This window comes from Dendronephthya gigantea, unplaced genomic scaffold (genome assembly GCF_004324835.1).
Source record: "Dendronephthya gigantea isolate DGI-Jeju-01 unplaced genomic scaffold, DenGig_1.0 000051F, whole genome shotgun sequence".
Taxonomy (NCBI): Eukaryota; Metazoa; Cnidaria; class Anthozoa; order Malacalcyonacea; family Nephtheidae; genus Dendronephthya; species Dendronephthya gigantea.
Genome location: NW_021163061.1, coordinates 1,427,586 through 1,449,570, shown reverse-complemented (window position 1 = coordinate 1,449,570; position 21,985 = coordinate 1,427,586). Strand labels below are relative to the sequence as shown.

At 36.8% G+C, this 21,985-nt stretch overlaps 5 protein-coding genes across 5 annotated transcripts; 2 read left to right on the top strand and 3 right to left on the bottom strand.

Annotated features, from left to right (window-relative positions):
- The first annotated feature begins 1,079 nt into the window (after window positions 1-1,079).
- LOC114528752 lies at window positions 1,080-4,081 on the top strand. The gene is made up of 3 exons (XM_028550464.1): window positions 1,080-1,179; window positions 2,641-2,920; window positions 3,239-4,081. Exons 1-3 carry the CDS (start codon window positions 1,163-1,165, stop codon window positions 4,046-4,048), a joined length of 1,107 nt encoding a protein of 368 aa, XP_028406265.1. The 5' UTR covers window positions 1,080-1,162; the 3' UTR covers window positions 4,049-4,081.
- Window positions 4,082-4,318: 237 nt separating this feature from the next.
- Window positions 4,319-11,619, bottom strand: LOC114528751. The gene is made up of 6 exons (XM_028550463.1): window positions 11,516-11,619; window positions 9,515-9,583; window positions 9,329-9,390; window positions 8,266-9,192; window positions 6,553-7,932; window positions 4,319-6,269 (listed from the first exon to the last, which is right to left on the bottom strand). The coding sequence occupies exons 2-6, from the start codon at window positions 9,559-9,561 to the stop codon at window positions 4,753-4,755; spliced, it is 3,933 nt and encodes a 1,310-aa protein (XP_028406264.1). The 5' UTR covers window positions 9,562-9,583; window positions 11,516-11,619; the 3' UTR covers window positions 4,319-4,752.
- Window positions 11,620-13,531: 1,912 nt separating this feature from the next.
- On the bottom strand, window positions 13,532-16,304 carry LOC114528753 (ribonucleoside-diphosphate reductase subunit M2-like). Its single transcript, XM_028550465.1, has 7 exons — window positions 16,141-16,304; window positions 15,364-15,484; window positions 15,169-15,233; window positions 14,709-15,002; window positions 14,460-14,603; window positions 14,131-14,349; window positions 13,532-13,993 (listed from the first exon to the last, which is right to left on the bottom strand). Exons 1-7 carry the CDS (start codon window positions 16,231-16,233, stop codon window positions 13,832-13,834), a joined length of 1,098 nt encoding a protein of 365 aa, XP_028406266.1. The 5' UTR covers window positions 16,234-16,304; the 3' UTR covers window positions 13,532-13,831.
- A 531-nt stretch (window positions 16,305-16,835) lies between these two features.
- On the top strand, window positions 16,836-17,562 carry LOC114528727 (NADH dehydrogenase [ubiquinone] iron-sulfur protein 5-B-like). Its single transcript, XM_028550404.1, has 3 exons — window positions 16,836-16,874; window positions 16,966-17,127; window positions 17,397-17,562. The coding sequence occupies exons 2-3, from the start codon at window positions 16,969-16,971 to the stop codon at window positions 17,463-17,465; spliced, it is 228 nt and encodes a 75-aa protein (XP_028406205.1). The 5' UTR covers window positions 16,836-16,874; window positions 16,966-16,968; the 3' UTR covers window positions 17,466-17,562.
- A 1,622-nt stretch (window positions 17,563-19,184) lies between these two features.
- Window positions 19,185-21,984, bottom strand: LOC114528749 (adenosine 3'-phospho 5'-phosphosulfate transporter 2-like). Its single transcript, XM_028550460.1, has 10 exons — window positions 21,688-21,984; window positions 21,470-21,591; window positions 21,053-21,149; window positions 20,900-20,957; window positions 20,713-20,820; window positions 20,491-20,588; window positions 20,266-20,358; window positions 19,890-20,001; window positions 19,734-19,803; window positions 19,185-19,473 (listed from the first exon to the last, which is right to left on the bottom strand). The coding sequence occupies exons 1-10, from the start codon at window positions 21,967-21,969 to the stop codon at window positions 19,332-19,334; spliced, it is 1,182 nt and encodes a 393-aa protein (XP_028406261.1). The 5' UTR covers window positions 21,970-21,984; the 3' UTR covers window positions 19,185-19,331.
- Between the last annotated feature and the right edge of the window lies 1 nt (window position 21,985).

Sequence of the window (21,985 nt, the reverse complement as noted above, 5' to 3'; positions counted from 1 at the left end):
CTCTGTGACGTATATTTGCAAATAATATACGACGTCCTTGAGTGGTCAACTGAGGGCGTTACCCAATCAAAAACATGCATCATTTCATATCTCAACCTCGTAGTCAGGGGTCTATTTACCCCGGATATTTTTAACGATCTATATAGCCTTTCCCATCCTACCTTTTTTTTATCTTAACAATTAATCTTTCTAATCAGTAATAACTTCAAGTCTTCAACTACAGGAAGGCATTTCTGCAGGTGATGTTCAATATCAGAGACTCTTTCGTGAATATCATTTTTACGATTTGTACAAAAAAACAACATCTCTGATCTCTGTTGTTTTCAAATAATTCCAGAGAACATTGCAAATTAGAAGAATCTTTGAAACAATGTTCCTAGAGTTTTTGACAATCGTTTTTTTGGCTCTATGATCATTTGATAGCTGAAACAATCAACTATTCCACAGGGTGCTGATTTACTATTTATCAGTTCCCCACTGGCACATTATTGCAGTTTTTTTATTTTAATCTATTCTTTATTACACATAAATAATAATTATATTTATGCTTTTATATATACATATGTTTGTTCTTTTATATAAACAAAGCTAAAATTGTCAAGATTATATATACTGTGATTAGGAATTGACTATTTCAATTTTTTTCCAGCAATAAGTCTCGATTCTACTACATTTCTCGACTCTACTACTACGAGAGCCACTATTTTTGACAGTCGATTTCTTGCCTGTTAACCCACCAGCTGTCCTGCATTTAGTTTTAATTATGCCGGGACAACTGAAGAGTGATTTCATGGCAGAAAAAAATATCGGTTCTCCACGGCTAAAAACAAAACAACTTCAAAAACTGGTAAAATGCGCGAATATTGTGGCACAGTCCTTTTAGTCAGAATTTTAAATAACCTGTATAAACAATCATCCAGTTTAATTATAAGCATTAAAATTCTCAATATGACAATAAGAACCGACAAAAACACAATTTATTAACATTAAATATTAATCATCACTTTTCATGACAATTTATGAAACTATAAAGGTTTAACGCCTAATTTCCATAACGTTTTTTTATCTCAGTGCACGAACAAGTCATTATTTAGCTGTGGTTCAAGTTCAACAAAGGATTGAAACAAAACTGAGTGAAATTGTTAGGCCGAACCTGCAAGAAATGTCTGCAATATTGAGGTACGTAGAAACCTAAGCGTCAGAAAACAAGGGCTTGGTGTAGTGCGAATTGAGAACAGGACACATTGATACAGAATATTACATAATTCTGAGCACCTTGCCCACCATTTTTATTCCATATTCCAGCAGTTTGCCTGGTGAAATAAAATGAGCGAATGTCTCCTAGTTGGCAAAATATAATAATTTTATAAAATTCATAACTTCTGTTATTGGTTTTTAGTGTCATTGGCCTTTATATTGCACAGACGCCATTCAATATAACAATTAGCCAATATATTGCTCGACTGTTATTATATCAATTATTATTATATATGATCATATTGATAAGCTTTTTCCTTAGTTTTACTAAAATATGTTCAGTCAGTCGTTCTAACTGAAAGTCATTTGAATAAATATAATCCAGTAAACTAAATCTAGTTTACTGTTTAGTTTAGGTTACCTCCTGTAGTAACACTGGATCAATAAGAGATGATCCTTACTGGACCTTAACTCAAGGAAGAACAGTTTAGAACTGATTGAACTATCCCGCCCAGTATAAATAAGGTTAGTTTAGTTTAGGTTTCCTCCCGTAGTAACACCGGACCAATAAGAGATGATCCTTACTGGACCTCAAGAAAGAACAGTTTAGAACTGATCGAACTATCTAGCCCAGTATAAAAAAAGTTAGTTTAGTTTAGTTTAGTTTCCTCCGGGATGAAGAAAATTAAGATGATCCTTACTGGACCTATTGGAAGAACAGTTTATAGAAATTATAGAAACTATCCAATAAGCGGTCTTCTCCCGAAAGGCTTTTGCCTTTTGGTTTTTTTTTGATAAGTCACTGAGCCGTCAATGATCATGTATGATGTATCGTTGCTTTAACCTTCTTTAAACAACAACCAAGACTATATTGAACAATTTATATACGAACATCTGTCACCTGTTTTGATAGGTCTGGTACCTTGGCTGACCAAGGACCTCGCTTGCTTTTAACTTGCACTACATAAAGCAAGTTTAAAGCTGGGTCTAACTGTCTAAGATCGTAGTTTAAGCACAGTTTCAATTGCACGAAGCTATTAAAACTGTGCGACTTCAATTTACAGTTAATGTAGCCATTAGTTATACAAGGTGGCCAACACGCTTAATGACGCGGGATTAATAAAAGATGGTTCTAATGGAACGTAAATTAAAACTGACCTAAATCTTCACGTAAATGAAGAAACTAGAAAGTAAAAATGAAATTTTTTACTTATGTATTACGTATATGTGCATAAAAAGAGAGTAGCCAACTCTATTGAAGAAGCATCACTTTTGAATTACTACAAATCATCGAGTTTATAATATATTAATTGCATAGATTTTAGACACAACGCTTTATGTTTATTAGCATTTTTCATCGACTTGTTTTTATATTTTTTTTAGTCTTCACTTAAGAAGCAAATGTATTCCGTGAATTCAATGCTTTTAACTTGTGGTTTATAGATTTCTGTTGCTATTCAGCGTGTGGTCCAACGAACGCGTCAGCTCTCAGCGAGGATACACTTTAGTAAGGCACGCCAATGTGATGCAGACGACAGGAAAAATAGAAAAAATGAAAGTGAATTCAATATCAGAATGTTTACAGCATTGTCTTGCTAATTGTCAATGTTCAACATTTGACTTGCGCGAGAATGATACGACTTGCTATCTTGGAACTTATCCTAAAGACCCAACACAACTGACACAGGAAGAAGGTCATGGGCACTTTGACATTATTAAACAGGTAACAGACTAACAGTGTCAGTGATAAAAAGTTTTTTTTAACAACCGACCGAATTTTTATAACTGCTTTTACAGGTTACAACTCTCTTGAATAAGTCAACTTGAATATTATGCCCTGAATATGTAGTTGTAAACAATATCTTTGTATTAAGATAAAAAACATTTTGTTTGCTTGTTGAATAAAACGGCAGACTTGCTTTCTATTTTGAACTTATCCACCGTTTAAGGAAAACGGCTTGATACAACCGGCTCCAGTGACAGACAGTGCTCTGGTCTCCGGACGAAATTTGTAAGTCGCTAATTGTTTTTTTCTCGACAGAATGAACGACACTGTGACGCTGTGAGTGGATGCACGCAATCAATAAACTGCTGTTTGACATCAACACCGTGTCTTAACAACGGCACTTGCTCCCCTACCGACGATATACAAGATCGTTTTACCTGCGCATGTGCGTCAGGTTATGGCGGGAAAAATTGCGAGGCCAGGATAACGTCATGTCGAGGCTACGCTAACGGATCTCGCATTCCGGGAATATACAACATTTTAGATTCTGCGAACGTGTCCTACAAAGTTTTTTGCGATTTTGAAAAAGATTCCAATTTATCCTGGACTTTGGTGCAGTCATACAGCATCGAGGAAAAGGCTTATTTTCAAAAGCCATTTTTCAATGATTTGAGCAGAAACGCAGAAAGCCCTGAAAATTGGCACTCCTATCGTATCTCCATGCCAAGAATGCAGTCAATTCAAAACGATTCGACAAAATGGCGAATCACTTGTGAATTTGACAAAAACAAAACGGTAAATAAGACGGATTTTTTGTTAGGTGCCAAGAAAGACGTTGATATTCTAACTTACGACGAGTTTGGCGTGTGTAAAAGGCTTGAATACGCGAATGTCCGGGGATTTGATTGTTTTGACTGCACGCTCGTGCTCTATCAAAGGACAGGTTATTCACTGCATTCTGATGCGCTAAGATCTCAACAAAAAAATTGTGATTTAAAAGTAGATGTTGCTAAACAATGCGGTTCTGGTGGAGAGGATAATTTTGGATTTTACCACTGTCAGAATGTAGAGCACAGATGCAGCGCTACGCCAAAATCAACGACACAAACCTGGCTTGGTGGTTAAAACCGGCTTGGATTGCTATCATCAATCAACTCTTTCGCTTTAGGCATACGAGCCCAGTATTGAACCTGTCTCCCTAGATTCGTTCAAAATTTAATACCTCACGCCTTAGGTTTAGTCTACTTTGCATTAATCTGGTTTTAGAAGACAACAAAAGGCTTTATCTTGTTTAAAACAGTTATATACCTGAGATATATAAAACCTTTCAAGGAGCCTGGTAATATAGCACGAAAAATGTCGAAAAAACTCTTTTATTTACACTGTAATGATGATATAAATTTGATAATAGTCATAATACTAGCCTCAATAACAAACCCCACACATAAAAAGAATGAAATGAACTATCAATTAACCAAACTGTTTCAACGCAACTCGTATATTTACAATCAACACTTTCAGTGTAAAGGCATAAAAAACACTCGTAGCCACACTTGCCTGTTGTTCATTTAATCAGCTGTCCGTCGTTTATTTTCGTTATTTGTTTTTTCAAAATATTCAAAATGTCGAAAGGGCCGTTAAAATGAGCGAATTTCGACATTGTGTTATTATTATTGCACGGCCACGAGATGTTTTTATGTTACCTGAACCTCAGAAAACTGCAAAAAATTATATCTCAAATATTTTGTGGCCTATACTAGGCTGTATTCCTTCTTTCGAGGAAAGATATTTCTCTTGTCTATCTGTCTCCCTCTCTCTTTCATAGCGCCTTACGTTTTCATTGCTTTCACCGTCTTTGCTCCACGGCCTTGCCGTTTTCTCTTAACCCCCTGTGTCGTTTCTTGTTCCTTTTCATCCTTCTGTGATCCTTGTCGTTCAGTCTTACTCCTTTGGGTAACCAATTGTCCAGTCTTCTCCTTCTGCAATCCTTGTTGTCCAGTTTTCCCCTTTAGCGATCCCTGATGTCCAGTGGTTCCTTGTTGTACCGCTTTTCCCGTCTGTGATCCCTGCGATCCTACTTCCTTCTGCCTCAAAGTGCTCTGTCGTGTTCCATGAACTCTTGGTTCAAACTTCTTGGCAGGACTCTTGCTTGGGCTGAGTTTTCGTGGACTTGCTGTTCGTCTCTGACTTCTTCTAAGATCTAATGAAATACTCTCATCAGTCGCGGACTTCATGTCTTGTGGATCTTTATTTCTTGTGTCTTTCATCTTTTCCTGTTTCTCAGATTTCGTGCTGACATGCAAATCATCTTTTTCGTTTACTCCTCTCTGGTTTTCCTCAGGTGAGGATTCTTTTACGTTTTCACAATCTTCCTTTTCCTTCACCTTTGCATCTTCTGTCATTCCAAGCGACGTATCTTCGTCATTCGCTTCGTCTGGGATATTCTTGACGTGCTTTTCTGAGAGGGGATCTTTAGACGCATCGTCCTTTACATTCATAACATCGGGTAACTTTTCATCCTGTAAATGATCGACCTCGTTTAACAGATCTTCGTTCATCATCTGGATATTTTCTAACTGGTTTATTTCAGACAGTTTTCCAACATTAGTTTGTGGTGGAAACTCTTCAGAAATTTGACTTTGGAATACGCTCGCTTCACCACTTTGAGACAGATCTGAAGCTCCGATTAACCCTTCTTGACCACCATCTTTCCTGCCTACCACCTGAGGTCCACTCATAGCGTAGCTGGCTGTGTCTTGGCTTGAAACATTTGCCGAAGCGCAAAGTAGGTCCACAGGCTCGTTTTGAGAATAACTCATCCCCAGACCTTCAGACGAAAGTGTTTTCTCTCCAATTGCTTCATTTGGATGAAGAAATTCACTCCGTAAAATTTCCGTGTCCACAACATTAAGATTTTCATGTTTGTCAGACCCTTCGGCTAACTCTGTTACTTTAATATTGTCCCGTTCCGAAGCTTGACTCAGATGTCCCATTGCATCCATCATCTTCTCATTGTTATCCTGTGTATACACACTTCCCCCTCCAATCAAAGACGCCAATTCCTCGGTAATTTTCTTAATGTTACCAGTTGATGTTTCCAATTGAGTTGACGAAATTTCATCAGTAAGTGTTTGAAAGTTTGCATTCAGTGGATCGACTTGAGCGGGGAAAACGTCTTTACCATGCGTTAGGAAATCACCCATCGAGTTTTCCACTTCAGTAGACGATATTTCTCCAGGAAGTTGTTGGTGGTTGCCAGTTAGGTTATGAATGTTACCAGCATACCCTGCAAAGTCTGTCACAGGAAGGTCAGCTGGTGACTGTTCAACCATTTCACTTCGTTTACCTGGAAAGAATTCTTCCTGTTATCATACAAGTACTATCACGGCAGTAGGTGGTCAATATTCCGGCATATTCACCATCCCAGTGCTAGGCCGAGGTTGACTATGAGATGTTAACTAACTCAGTGATAGCACTCGGGTGGTGAATAACCAATAGTTTTCATCAGGCTATCACTGGGTTGGTCAATATCTTGTGGTCAACCCAAGGGGTAGAAGCCCGTTAAAGGAAGGAATTAAGTAAATCCCATAATTTGTATTATCGTAAACAATTGAAATTAGACGACCCACCTTGCTCCTCTGAAATGTTGTCTTTTATTTCCACTTTCTCCCCAGTCTTTTCACGAACTAATTTCACTCGCTGAATTTGTAGCAAGACTGGACCTTGTCCGCGCGGCAATGTATTCTGGGATGGCACCATGATTGTGGGAACCAACTTTAGATCTTTTTGATTGGCCGCTGTGACAAACGTTTGTAGAGAAGTACTTTTCGGATCACGTGGTGCTTGGTTGGATGACGTCAGAACCATGTTCGGTTGGGCGTTCAGGACTATGGGTAAGGCAGTCCAAGGCGGAGCTTGCAACAGATTGCCATCACTTGTCTGGACAAAACTTGCTGTTGTTTCAGGTGTGACCGGTTTATTAACTGGTGCAACCTGGTTAACAACAGGTTTCCACTGCGATGGTGGTAAACTAACTGCAGTTGCAACAACAGTTGCAGGGTTACTGGTCGCCTGGTTTGTCAAATTCATCGATGGTGTAACTGGGGTAAAGTTGGAAAGATGCTCAAGTATTGGTGTCTTGATGATTTGTTCCTCTGGTGTGACGAGTTCGTTCTTGTTCGTCGAAGCTGCGTCTGGTTCATTGTAATTGGTCCTGAGGTTCAGCGCAAGTTTCTTGATATATTCAATGGCGGAGCCCTGGCTACTATCTCCTGATAAATCAATTTCAGACGGCAGACCCGAGCTATCAATCACGTGACCAGCTCCAGCTGGAAAAGAGCCTGGGTTCACGTGAGCAGAACTGTTGATCACCAAACCAGGAACATTGTTCACGTGATCGGTGCTATTGATCACGATACCAGGAACAGTATTCATGTGATCAGTGCTATTGATTACGATACCAGGAACATTATTCACGATACCCGGGATTGTGTTCACGTTACCAGGAACATTGCTCACGATACCAGGAATACTTTTCAGGTTAGGATTGTTCACGTGAACTGCTCCAACGTTCACGTGACCAGGACCAACGTTCGCGTGACCAAGATTAACGTTTGCACGAGCGTTGTTTTCACGACCAGTATTTTCCTGACCAGTGACTTTACGATGGATGGCGTTTAGAGTGGCAGCCGAAACTGCTTTGTCTGTTATTGGGGCAATAGTCACAGGGGTCTTATTTCCTGGGTTCAATCCCCCCTGGAGATCCTTAGGAAGGGACAATAACCCGGGTTTAAGAATCTGCTCGGTTTTGCCAACTTGTTTCTTATACGGTAGACATCGTCTGCATATCTTGATGCGGTTCATTCCGGGTGTGAAAAGATGAACGAGTTTCTCCGGTGCCGTATCACGTCGGAAACACCCGTACGATTTCTGCACGTGATTACCACACATTGTGCACGTGACGCCAACCGTTCGTCCCCAGGCATTAATACGTGCGGCCGGATCGACACCTTAAAAATATAGATTAACTAGATATTATTGTATGATATTGAGGATCTTATATTCACTCTCAAACAAATGCAGGAATTTTGAACGAACGTTTAGGAATACTCCATGGGTCTGGATACGAGATTATGAACACCCAACAACGTTACTACCAAAACTGCCTGAGTGCAGGTAACACCTGGCAGCAGGCATTATTTTATGAAATCATTGTCAGAGGAATGTGAAAGATAAGCATGCATCATGTGTTGAATGGAACACAGGAAATGGAGAAGAAAGAGGTGTTGTGTTATTTATTATTGAAAATGCATCCTAAAGGCAAAGCAGGTATTCTTTCTTACCTTCCTTTCCTTCCTTTTTTAATCTTTCTTTTAGTTCCTTCTTCATCCTCTGAATTTCTCGCTGTCTGTTCGCAAACTTAATTGATTCCTCATCAGGGATCTTCGGTTTCTTAACCCGGACCTGCGCCGGCTTGGATGCCTTTGGTTTGGGTGGGGCTTCAACTTTTCCTTTGTTAGTCTGAAGTTTCCCTTTCGGAACCTCGTCTGTTTTTACTTTTTCTGGTGTCTTTTTCAGTTTTTCTGCTGGTGGAGCTTCAGATGTACTCTTGGGTCTGGACTGTGTGCCTTTGTATCCCACAGTTGCCCCTTTGCCTCCACTATTTCCCTTAGGAGAGTCAGGTTTACTACCCTCGGATGTACCAGTAGTGTTCCCAGCTGTCCCTATATCACCCTCATCAACACCCAGTGTTTTTGGTTGGGTTTGTTTTGTGGTGATACTTTTTTCTTGTGAACTATTTTCATTTGCATTTTTCGCAGTGACATCATTCAGTGGGTTTGTCTGAGCAGGCCTGGGTGCTATTTCAGGGTTCGCTTGGGTTATGCAAGAATCCAAAGCCGCAGAGATGGCGTTTTTCATGTCTCGTAAACACATTGAACTGTTGTATGAAGACAAGTTGTTTACTTCAACAAACTCACCTTTCTGAAATCTCACAACAGTGACAAGGCTGGCTGGTTTTGGCAGACCAGGGTTTAGACAAAACTTTGGTCGATTATCTTTGTGAAAGTCTAATATCTCTGAGTTCATTTCATCTTTGAGGCTTTTTCCAAGAAAGTTTCTCAGAAATGCATGTTTCTCCTCTGTTAAAGCTTTCACAAGTGGTTGTGGTTCCTTTGTGGAAATACTTGCATCTTGTGACATTGCAGAAAATGGGGTGTGGCTCTTGGTCGCTGCATCAATAATTACATTCTCTTGATTCTCAGAATTATCTAAATTTCAAGAGAAATAATGATTAATTAAAAGCAATGAAAGGGAACAGTATTGTTAACATATGAACTAATTTGATCTGTCTTTTGTGTCATCAGAGTCCCTGACTTATAGTTAACACAAGAATTAATTTATTACCTTTTTCAGTTTCACTAAAAGTAATTGCATTTTCCATGCTATCACACTGAACAGACTTCTCCCTAGTGAAAATTCATTTATCAAAACTTAAAAAAATGCAGTTTAAGAAGTAAAACCCATCAGCTTGGTTCTTGAACTATTAAAGTATGTGGTGCAGATTGCAGAATAAACTAAGCCAAAACTCACATGGTCAAAGCACCTGGTTTGTTGTGTAATATGCAAGGATGAGACATCAAGTGAAGTGCACTTAGAAATCTATAAAGGAAAATATTTATTACATTGTAATTGTGAAAATTAAGGTTTTTTAAGTATATTACTGGGTTACAATGCGCATTAGGTGACCGGATATAGACATGTATCACTTTTTGCTGAATTCAAAGCTAAAATCAGGCCTTATTTTCTGAGTGGTTATTGGGAAAAACCTGAGAGCAGCCTAGAAACACTTTCTGACATGCTTTTGTATTGATTTCGTGAAATGCACTATGGCTTTGCAAATTTATTCCATGCCCTAACAAAAAAAATTCCAGCTGAAACGACACTTTATCATATCTGTTCCTTATAAAACCGACAGCTGTCTAGAGCAGTTTGAGAAATATTGGTTATAATTAACCAATTGGACAGTTTTCTTTATCAAACTCTGGATCAACGATATTATAATCATAGATGAACCAGAACTCAGCGAATAGTTATATTGACAGTTTTGGAATTAAAATGATTGGCGTTAAATCGAATAGAATTGCTTGTAACATGCAAATGTAATTGAACTATGCAAGTGAACTCGTCTTTATACAAACACAGAAATATCTCAAGAGGAAAATATGAAACTGTCGCATGATTCATAGCCATATGTAAAACACAGCATGGAATTTCGACAGTGCAACCTCGGTTACCAAGTTATTTCATTTTTTCAGGATAATTCGTTCGCTTTCGCCTTTTTGCAGAAAAACATAACTTCGGTGTATTAAACTGAAGCTATTTCTAGAAACAAATATACAAACTATGAAGTAATGGGACTCTGTATTATCGACAACGCATTATTTTTCCCAAAACAAAGAAACGTGTCGCGAATTTCCGAAGCGGAACGTGCGTCTAAAACACCAAGTCGTCCTTGTTTAAAAGATTTGGACTGACGAAAAACACAAAGCTAAAGTCCTTTTCAGTTTTTTACACTTACATTCCACGTTTAATGTTTACTATAGAGAGTGCAATCTTCAAAGAAATCGAAAGAGATTGTTTAAAGTGAAATTTGCATGTTGAACGAACGACGGAATATATTATGAACAAAAATTTGAAACGCGTTTAATCGCCGGTGAAATTAAACGATTCGTTTTAGCACAGTCAAGATTCGTCTGGACCGTTTTTAGTACAGAAAAACCTTTGTTATTTCAAAACCAATGTTTGCCTAACTTTTCTCCATTTTTGAATCGGCAAACGTGCTTTTAAAACGCATTTTGAATATTCAAAACGGCCGGAGACAAAACGCCTTGACATTGCGTTGGCTGGAAGTTCATATTTTAGCCATGGCACGCAAAGTTATTTGTAAAGAAAAGAAATTTGTTTCGCGTCTTCTTTCATTCAGTTTCGTGTCTAGTTTTAGGGCATTGCTGTTATAAGGACAGCACTTTTATCGGCGTTGGAAATGCAAGATTTGTTCGCTATAATATTCAAATTGTATGCAAAGTCGAACGGGAAATTAGACACGAGCATATATGCATGCCTTTGAGCCCTTCGTAGCAGTCGGGCAAAAAGAAGTGCTTTATATCTACTTATTTCCTTAAAACGAAGTCCAAACAGTTTAAAACAAAAGGTGCACGGAATAAAACGAGATTAAAGTCACATGGTCGAGTGCGCGCCAATCTTTCAGCGATATTTCTATATCCGCATTTTACGGTTTCAAATTTCAACACCTCGCCAAGTGGCGAGCGATGAAACACCTTTCGACGCATCGAAAACTGCCCAAATTTGCGAGCAGAAATTGCTCGTTACAACGTCTATAGAAGCAGTTAAACTACCCGAAACCAATCGCTGGTTTTTATCAGTCGAGACGAAATTTAAAGACATAAAATTGCTTGAAGCAGCCACGTTTATTCCCGCACAACCAGTGAAGATATTTGTACTTTATTGTGAAAAGAAGGGCGAAAAAATGACACCTTTTCGAGACGGACGCTTCAGACAAACGGAGCTTACCTTTCGTTAATGTTTAGGCGAAGAAAATCTTTATATTTCCACAGTTAAACAGCAAAACATTCTTGCTTGTGTTGAGATTATATAAAGCGGCGTGAATGTTATGAGCGAAATGGCGTGTTTTTGCATTAATCTACATAAAATTTGCACACATTTTTTTACAGTACGCACGTCCGATATGCAGGTTACAGCCTTAAAAATAAGGCGGGTACCATTATTTTCACCGGTACAAAGTAGTCATTGGACGCATTCAGAACAATGAAACTAAAAAAATTAGCTTTTCCTTGTGAAACAGAAAAATATAGCCTCGATTCTGCCAAATTTGAGTCGGGCATGACTTACTCCAGTAGATTTTATTTATTTTTTTCTTCATTAGCACGAGTGTGTTAATAATCGCGCGCAAATCTTCCGCCAAATGTTTTTCACTATGAAGTGACAATTGACAACCGCGTGTTGTGAAACGTGTTTGCTAAGATCCGTAGGAACTTATCGGGGCACAGCAATTCAGACTGCGCTAAAAATTAAAGTTCACAGTGCAAAATAAACAACGCTTTTTTACTTCATTCTTCAACACAGTACCGGAACAAATTCGTCGGTTATAAACAAATGAACACCACTTTGGGAATCTAACAAACACCTACAAACTTTTGTAATATACGCGCATTTGGCCGGATTTTTCTTTTACTAACTCGAACTATCGCTCATAAGTCTGGCCCCTCAAAGCGAATATCGTGGAGTTATCAAAGCTATATCAAAGCCATTTTTATTGACAATTCAGCACACGCGAAGTGTTTTTATTTCCCAGCTGTTGCGCAAATTTTTCTAATCATGCGGCGCGTCTTTGAAATATTCACGTTGAACTATATGAATGGAGCAACGAAAGCGATAAGGACGCGCGTGATCATTTTCGCAAGGAAGTCAGGTAGTTTCATGTTCGTTTAACAAAACTTTTACAATCCATGTCGGTCAAAACATGTTTATATGTTTGTTTCTGTCATTAACTTTGACATTCACACCGCATTATAAAATTCACAAAAAAGAACTGCATTTCATCGTAACTAAGGCGAATTCGTTACATTAGAATAGACTTTTACAAAAAGCGTTCATATTTTTAAATGCATATTGTCAATCCCTTGTGCGCGCAAATTAAATAAACTTTTGTATCTATCGCGGTAGCGCAATTGCCTGTAATAACCGCTAAATGTCTGTAGGTAAATTTACAAAAACATTTTCTTGACATTTAGTCATGGTCTTCACAATTAAAAACTGTTCATTTAGAGGCATTTTTTCGCGAATATTTTATACTGACATTCAATTTCAAATCGCAACTCGAACTAGCTTCATATACAAGACTGGCATGACGTTTGACAAACTTTAATTTCTAAATACACATTGCTAAAGTACTAACACAATTATGAAAAAATATCGCAAAATATTTAGACTTACATTGATGTGCTTCAACTTGCTTCTCACTGGTTTTGCGCGTTAAGACGTCGACGTTATTTTCGTTGGAAGATCGTGTAGTTGTACGTAAATTTCGAAGTGAAAGCTCAGCAAAGAATGACAGCTACGAACGCACATTTACATTGCCCACTGAGCGCTCCAAATATCACTTTTAATTCCGTCAAATTTATGTAAACATTGTTGCTTTAAGAAGATCAGTTTATACAGGTATTAGATGAGCTTAGATGGATTAAGCTTTGTGGCAACTTGCGAATTCAAAACAATGCAATCGGCGACTTTCGAAATCAGAAAACAATTGAAAACAGCACAATATTCTGAGCGCTTATTGGACGTCGAATAAAGCGCGCCTTTTCATGTCATCGCAATTCGCAAAATATTATAATTATATTCCACAAACAGGGTTTTTTACTGTACGGCGGCGGCGGGTCGCTTCTGTTGTGGACGGAGTACCTCCGGAAAGAGGTGGGGTAATTCTACAAGCTCTAGCGGATTAGGGGGAGTTTTTCACAAAGGTCTTTCCGGGGGGGGATTAGAATCAAAGACGGACAAACGCACTCAAATTTCACGGTCTCTTCTATTATGAAGGAAAATATAAAAATGAACAAATGGATTAAAAAATATCAATATTAACCTATTTTAATTTTTTTAATAGAAAAGAAGAATTATAACTACCTAGAATATATTTCAAAAAGTATCCCTAAAAACGTGTAAGGTTTATGGATTGAAAAAATAATTTACAAAATGTCTGTCTTCCAAAACTATGTTACAAAAAGTATATATGTACAAACTATGTTTTTTATTCCAAGCCACAAAATAAACTCTAAACAACAAACGGTTTGCAACCAGGCATCCTTTTTAGAAGTTCAAATCAAACTCCAGTTTATGCGAGGAGGTCTGCTGTGTGCTTGCCATGACACCACTCTTCTGGTATTCACCAACGCGTTTCTCAAAAAAGTTCGTTTTTCCAGAAAGGGAGATGAGTTCCATGAAATCAAATGGGTTCTCAGACTTGTAGACCTGATAAGATGACAGGCTAAGTTAGCTTTTTGTTTGAAAAATAAAAAATAACTTCAACCACAACCATATGACCTAACCAAAAGATTCACTGAACAAAAAATTTATCTTGTTTATTGGCACGTGAAGGTACAAATTACCTTTGAATAGCCGAGGGCAAACAGCAACCTGTCTGCAACAAATTCGATGTATGTTTTCATCAGCTCATCATTCATTCCAATTAACCTGACAGGCAAAGCATCTGTGAGAAACTCTTGTTCTATTTTGACAGCATCCATAATGATTTTCTTCACTCTTTGTTCCGATGGTTTGTTCTTTAAATGTTTGTACATCAAACAAGCAAAATCACAATGCAATCCCTGAGTGAAGTAAAGAGATAAATCATAATCAGGACACATACACCTTGGGAAGACAACAAGCAGGCACATATCACAATTGTCAGTCACAAAAAATCAATGAACATCCGTACCTCGTCTCTGCTAATAAGCTCGTTAGAGAATGTTAATCCTGGCATCAAGCCTCGTTTCTTCAACCAAAATATTGAGGCAAATGATCCAGAGAAAAAGATTCCTTCGACTGCAGCAAATGCAACAATGCGCTCACCAAAAGATGCCTGGAAATAAAGGTTTAAATTGTTGCAAAGGGCTTTTTACAAATCAAGACTTCAATTTTACTTCATTGAATGTTATAACAGCAAAATCCAAGGCCTACAGCTTACCCTATCTGGATTAATCCAGGATAAAGCCCAGTCTGCCTTCTTCTTGACACAGGGAAGGTGCTCAATGGCATTGAATAATCTTTCACGTTCCTTTGGTTCCTTGATGTAAGTATCAATCAACAGGCTGTACATCTCTGAGTGGATATTCTCCATAGCAATTTGAAAGCCATAAAAACATCTTGCTTCAGGAACTTGGACTTCTTGTGAGAAACACTCGACCAGATTTTCATTCACAATGCCATCACTTGCAGCAAAGAAAGCCAAAATATGGGAAATGAAATGCCTCTCTTCGTCCTAAAAATATAACAGTACATTTGATTTAAGATAAGCTTTTGAATTTCTGGAAAGAGATTTAGATGTATAGTGTTTAGAAATGCCTAATGGTGATGTTTGAGATATTCTCATGATTGAAGGATTTATTTGAATCAAATCTTCAGTTTAGGACATGACAAGGGGTTACCTTCAGTCCTTCCCAATGAATCAGATCTTTTGATAAGTCAACTTCTTCAGCAGTCCAAAAAGATGCTACAAAGGAAGAAATATTGCAAAGCTGTTAGGCCAAAATTTTTTACAAATCCTCCCATATTAAACACAACATAGCTTTTATAAAGTTTGCTTGAAATAGTATTATTACAGGAATAAAACTTTCAAATACCTTCAGCTTTCTTGTACATTTGCCAAATATCTTGAAACTGAATTGGTAGAATGACAAATCTCCTTGGGTTATCTCTTAACAATGGTTCATCTTGGATATTCACCTTGTGAGGGGCATTTTTCTACATGACAAGAATGAGCTGGTTAGCTCTGTAGTGGGAAGATTCCAAAAAAAATGATTTTCCTGTACGTAAGTGTGTGGCCAAATCATTTACAAGATGTACCACAGGAATTGTTTGGATTCACATTAGAGCTTCATAGGAAATTGGATTTTAACAGCTTGGTAAAATAAAAAATGCCTGGATATCTTAAATACGAGGGACTCGAGTGTGTGAAAGCAATTGAGAGTCATTTCCTGAGACTCGAATTTGGCGCCAAAATTCCAAGATACGAAGCCATTGCTTGCTCATTTCCTCCGGTATTTTATTGCGAGAAATCGCAGCGCTTTGTATTCTAGTTTGATATTCAACCTTATCTTACGATAGTTGATGATATTTCATAAAGAAAGTAATCGAAATAGCAGAAGTTAGGCCTACAAGGGCGTTTAACGACGCTGGATATGGGAAACGATGATCTACTCTGAAATAAACGAGACTGAATATTTTCGCCCTTATTTCAATATTTTCTCAATATTCTCTCAGTTAAATAACTCTAGACATTCCTTTAAAGACATTCCTAGCAACTAGACTGCAAATCTGCCGAGCACACTAGATAAAATACTAAAATTCGAAGTGAAATTCATCGCAATTTCGCGGGAGATATATTTTATAGTATTTACCTTATCTTTCGACTCTTTGAGGTTTAAATTCTTTATATTCTTGTTCATTTCCTCGACATTTCTGTTGTCCAAGATCTCCATACCTGACAGCATATTGCAAGAAATATTAAAAAAATAAAATTTATTTACAAATTACAAAAGATCTACCGGCTTGGAAGGTACAGCAACGAATGATTGCTAGCGGTAAAATTTTTCTTTTCAATCAGCATTTTCAACCTTTCGCGCTTTTAAAACATTCTTAAGATTTCAACCAATCAAATTTGATACTAGCGTGTTATACGCACCTGATTGGTTAATCACAGACAAGAATTTGTTCAAATTGACCTTCGATTTGAATTCAGTTTGACCTTGCCTCTTGGAGGGAAAACGTAACACGTTTACATCACGTGCACATTACGCATATTTTGAATTTTAAATAATGAAATACATGAAGATTCTCAAGAAATTATCTACCAAAATTGTATTTACTTTTGACCGAACCTCGAATTATTACTGCAGAAGTTGAAATTACGAGTAATTATCCGTTAATTTTGTAGAATTTCATAAGAAATCGAATTTAATCAATGAATTTAATAAAGTGCTCTAGTGGCGGGAAAGATTCCGCCAAAATTAGCCGAGTATCCAGGACACTGGGAACGAAAATTGAGCCCATGAACAATGTTCAGCGTTACATTCTCACGGAAAAAAATTGAAATATTTTTTAAAACAAAATTATTGAAAAATTTCCCTAAAATGTAAGTTAAAATTTCGTTTTTAGTTAATGCTAGTAAAAATCATTATATTCGGAAGTTTTATATCATGAAATAATGGTGTTTTTCTGTGTAGAAGATGTCTCAAAACGTAAGCAATGATGGCGATTACGGGCGGTGTTTCCAGTTTTGGCAAGAACTTATTGATTGCTTCGGAGAACAAGGAAGATATAAACAACATACAAAATGTGTTCAGCAAAAAGAGGATTATAATGAATGTCTTCATCATAGAAAACTGGTTGGTTTGAAGTTTATAGCCCATTTTTACGATATTACTTGTGCAAGTACAGATTTTCTCTCAATCTAGGGGGGGAACCCATACAACACCCCCCTGGAATATTCATGTAGATGTCACAAATGCCAGCCACATGCCTAGCATAGTCGTTGCCCTGAAATATTTGACATCACAATTGATATGAAAGGACTATTGCTGTAAACTTCTGAAGATTAGGTCATGATGTACCAATCATTCAACAAAATAATTTCCTGACCATCTTCATTTTGTAGTCAGCACGATTGGAAAGAATAAGAGAAGAGAAGAACAGATTAATTAAAGAAGGAAAATGGCCACAATAGAGTGTGATTTTGAAATAAAAAGAAACACTTTTACTAGGCTTTAGAAATACCAACTTGATTATATATTTGATAAAAAAGTGTTTGTTAATAAAATTGTTATCAAAATAAGCTAGTAATATGCCTTTTTATTTATGATTTGGTTTAACTAGTTTGGTAAAAAACTATATTCAGTTATACTTTGACTGCCAATAATATTTATAAAAGTCACATTAAAAATATACACAATTTTAATATTATACATGATATATCTTCAATGAGTTATACGACAGTTATTTCTCCAGAATACTGATGTCTAGAATTAAAATTTTTCTTCATCACTGCCAGAGGAATATGATTTAGTTCTGAAACTCATATCTGAGTTAATTCTCCTTCGAGGATCACTGTGTGCAAAGAAGACATCTTCGTCATCCGAAGGTTTTGGAGATGAGAAACTGATTGTGCTGCTTCTGTCTATGGAAGTTGGGATCTCATCTTTCAACATGTTGATTTTTGAACGAAGACTTGAAAATTGACGCATGAGGGACTGGTCTTGTGACTTCAAAGTGCTCTAAAACGAAATTATAGTCAGTATAAGGCCAGACCTTTCACATAGACAAAATAATCTGCCAGGTGAACCAGTCACATATAATATCAATCATGTTCACGAGTTGATTTATTGGCCAAAACAATCTTCTGCTGAATAGCCTGACTTACAATCTTCCGTCAGACCCCCTACAAATTTCAGCAACTTCCTCAAATGCAGTCCAATAACTCAATTTTGACAGTGTTTTAACAGGTGGTTAGAAACTTAGAATTACGTTCCCAGACACAACTTTCCTCTCCTTGCGCCGTGTTCATGTATAATATTACTTCGTTCTCTCAGAAATTGTCCAACTTCAACACCTGAACACGGCTAAACTAGGAAACGAATTTATAGCTAACGAGTTCATAGCTAAACGTGTAACTGTATTTCTCATAAATTTATTGTGCTTATTGATTCCAAATTTATCTATGTGTCAACAATAACTAAATTATTGTTTAATATTTCATTAATATCACTCACTAGTTCGTCTCTGACCCATTGTAACGCTTTATTTAAACTATCTTCTCTCTCTTCCATAGTAAGGTTTTCTCTGTCCCCAGAAAGACACGGGGCTGCTGTTGTAGAGCACATTTTTGTTCCTTCCGCCGCCATTCACAGCAAATTTTGTTAAATTACTCAAACAAATGGATTTTTAAAACAGCCGTTAATCGCAAGTGCTCTCCCCACTGACAAACCACAATACTGTATAATTGTATTTACTCGACGAATATTATATTCGTACCCAAAATAAATATACAATATTAGTGGACAATCGCGTTGTGTATATGACTTTTTTACTGACGCAGGAAGAAAGCTCTCGTCTCGGAAGGGGAGGAGTTATAAACACAAACAATGCCGATGGCTAAACAAGAATTTCGGATATGCGTTTTGCAAAACCAAATGAGGTGGTTCTGGACAATTTGAAAAATTCTGTGAATATTCTTTGTAATATCAGTTTACGATTGATAACCATTTTCGGTCTGAAAGATAATTGACTTTGCAAAGGATAGGCCAGATGAATTAAACCAATTCTTAAAAAGACTATATACACTTTGGACTGATTCTGTTTTATAAAGAAATAAGTTAGATTACGGCCATATAGAACCATATGGGTGGGTTAGTGAATAGTGAGGTTGAAAAATTGGATGTGAATGACGTCACATGACGTCACCGGGTGCACATTTACCACTCTCTTTGGAGAGTTGTTCATTTGTTGTAAAAAATAAATATTTGAATAAGAATATATAAATAGTTAAAAATTTAGGTTCACATTTAAATTCTTGTTTGCATCATTGAAAATGATATCATATTTCCTGTGAAAGAGTTGGTTTTCTCTTAGAGAGTCTCATCAAATATTGCCAAAACATAGCATCCATTTTCTCCCTGTTTTTACTGTAGATGTTCATTGAAATACCAAGAAGTACAATGGCACCTGACCAAACATATCTTGCAAAGTAGAGACACATTGTTTAGATATTAAATTGACAAAGGAAGCTTGCTTAAGTCTGTTCACACAATCCAATTTTGTTGCATCCAATTCATATCTGATGTATATGTCGTATAGTTTGTTGACTTTCAATGTATATGGGGAGCAAAATAACTGAAGTCAATGCAGTACTGTTTTACCAATAACAGACTAAATTCCAGATAATTCAGAATTAATGAAATGGATGCAACACAATTGAAATCCTAAATTGGGAACTTACCGAAATGTGAATGGCTTTGTGAAAAACATGAAAGACAGTACAATAGTTATGGCTTTCCTACATGTAGTAACTAAAATAAAAAAATAGAAAGCAGATTATTGGTATTGTGTACAAGCTAGCTATTTCCAAGAAATATTGACATAAAGGTTACTGCACCTGTTACTGCAAGTAGAGCACCAAAGCATTTTACTAAGGATAAAACAAATGCAATTCCCAGATATCCGGTCAAAGAAAATATCACTGCCAGACCATAGGTTTCCCCAGGACGCTAGGAAACAAATATATATATGTATAAATTACCCACTGGTAATCCTTTTAAAAACTCTCTAATGAGTTATTTGAAATACTGTGCAATGAATATGCATTTGGTAACATAAGCCTAATATTGACAAGCCAAATTCATATCAGCTTTCCTCCTATTTTGAGCATATAATCCTTGCTAGAGTTGAACTAGTATGATCATAGCTCAATCACAATTCAGATTTTTTAAACAACCAACAAATTTCCGTATAAATGAATCATATATCCTTACTTTGGCACAAAATTCAAAAGGTTCTCTTAACCCTCCAGAGATCGTTAATCCAACCAAAATATAAAAGAAACCAATACCGTAAGAAAACAATATCTATAAGTTGAAAAATTTAAAGAGCTTGGTCAATATACACACAAAAACACTTTCCCAGAATGTTGTATCTGTATAGATAGCACAATAGTCTGCATGTTTCTACAACAGAGATCTGTAGAAAGGGATACTTACAACTTCTGTGTTAGTACTGGAGTGTGTTTTCATTGCCTTTTCTTGAACATTTCCAATCACTGCATCAGCACACAATGCCAGGGTAATTAATATAACACCTTATTAAATAATACATAAGCAAACATTATTACCATGTAGTGATTCTTTAGGAGATAAAAATCCTGCAACCTGCATGCTTTCTCATCCTCTTAAAGCTATAATATTTCAGCCTACAATGCTTACCTGTTTCATCAAATCTTGGGGAGATTTCACTGTCAGCTAACGTGAATAAAATCAATCCAACACTCATCAGCAAGCACGCTCCAACATCAATAAGACTGTATCTCTTTCCTAAAAAGGATCCGTGATAAAAATACCTGCATTCTGAAAAATACCAAGCTAAATGAGATGACAACATGAGTTAATTTACCTTGTATTAAAACTCCCCCAACCATGACAGGGATAAGTTTACAACACTTGAATATAACCTGCATAATACAGGAAGTCATGATATAATATCAAAACACCATTCAATGATCAATCTTTGAACATTTTCAACGTGGTACATTAAACCAAAACTCACTTGAGTAGGATAATTAAGATATCCAAGAGAAGTATTTGAAAGACCCATCGTTGATACAGTCAGAAATGCAAGCAGAGCGTAAGTCTTTAAGGGAATCCTGAGAACAAAAAAAGTTCTCACATATTTCAGTATTTTCATAGGACGAACTATATCACTGTCATATCCTGTTCACAGGATGAAATAATTCTACTCACGACCACACCCACCCATAAAGTAGTGGGTTAACTGTGGTATAAACGTTGAGAAGTGTTTTGTCTATGTTAGGCAGTTGTTATACCACATTTGATGCTAACTGTGGTAGGATTCTCTTTGTTGAAAATTGGTAAATTATATTTTTGCAACGTAGGCAAAAACAGTGTAACTGCAAACAAGAATGGAATACTTGAACTAGTCTAATGTAATTTTCTATCGACTTACTTTCTATGAAATTCCATCCTCCAGTAACTCTCAATGATTCCAAAAATTCCGTAACATGCAAACTGAACTAAGGTTAAATACCAACCAAAGGGTTGGAAACCCTCAATGTTGAAGATCAGTTCCTGTTAGAAATATCAAATACGATGATTTTCATGTGTAACTTTCAGTTTTGAAGAAGTTTAACACAACAAATAAGATAAAAAGTATCCAGTACTCACTTGTACATAGCCGTAAATTAGATAGAATACAAATACCCCAGCACAGCAAATAAATAATTGTGTACTTCTCGACAAGTGATCAAGTGAAACTCCAATTACAACCAATTGTTGCTTTGAAGAAAACGATGCCTTTTTAGAGCCATATTGTTCTAAAATTTGGCGTTCTCTGTCTAAATCTTCTACCTTAATACTCGTAGACTGTGGAATGGAATCGGTTTTTGGAAGGATGTTAAAATTTCCATATTTTTTTGCTTTTGCACTTGTTCCAGATATTTGAGACATTTTACTTTGTTTATGT

Coding starts and splice junctions, on each gene's coding strand:
- LOC114528727 (XM_028550404.1), top strand. CDS start 16,969: ATGTCTCAAAACGTAAGCAATGATGGCGATTACGGGCGGTGTTTCCAG. Junction 17,128..17,396: donor GTCTTCATCATAGAAAACTG/GTTGGTTTGAAG, acceptor TTCATTTTGTAG/TCAGCACGATTGGAAAGAAT.
- LOC114528749 (XM_028550460.1), bottom strand. CDS start 21,969: ATGTCTCAAATATCTGGAACAAGTGCAAAAGCAAAAAAATATGGAAAT. Junction 20,958..21,052: donor ATCTTAATTATCCTACTCAA/GTGAGTTTTGGT, acceptor TGTATTATGCAG/GTTATATTCAAGTGTTGTAA. Junction 20,821..20,899: donor TGGGGGAGTTTTAATACAAG/GTAAATTAACTC, acceptor GATCCTTTTTAG/GAAAGAGATACAGTCTTATT.
- LOC114528753 (XM_028550465.1), bottom strand. CDS start 16,233: ATGCTGTCAGGTATGGAGATCTTGGACAACAGAAATGTCGAGGAAATG. Junction 14,350..14,459: donor AGCTTATTAGCAGAGACGAG/GTACGGATGTTC, acceptor TACTTCACTCAG/GGATTGCATTGTGATTTTGC. Junction 13,994..14,130: donor TTGCCCTCGGCTATTCAAAG/GTAATTTGTACC, acceptor TCATCTTATCAG/GTCTACAAGTCTGAGAACCC.
- LOC114528752 (XM_028550464.1), top strand. Junction 2,921..3,238: donor ACTTTGACATTATTAAACAG/GTAACAGACTAA, acceptor TTTTCTCGACAG/AATGAACGACACTGTGACGC.
- LOC114528751 (XM_028550463.1), bottom strand. CDS start 9,561: ATGTCTCATCCTTGCATATTACACAACAAACCAGGTGCTTTGACCAT. Junction 9,391..9,514: donor AAACCAGGTGCTTTGACCAT/GTGAGTTTTGGC, acceptor AATTTTCACTAG/GGAGAAGTCTGTTCAGTGTG. Junction 9,193..9,328: donor TTTTAGTGAAACTGAAAAAG/GTAATAAATTAA, acceptor CTTGAAATTTAG/ATAATTCTGAGAATCAAGAG.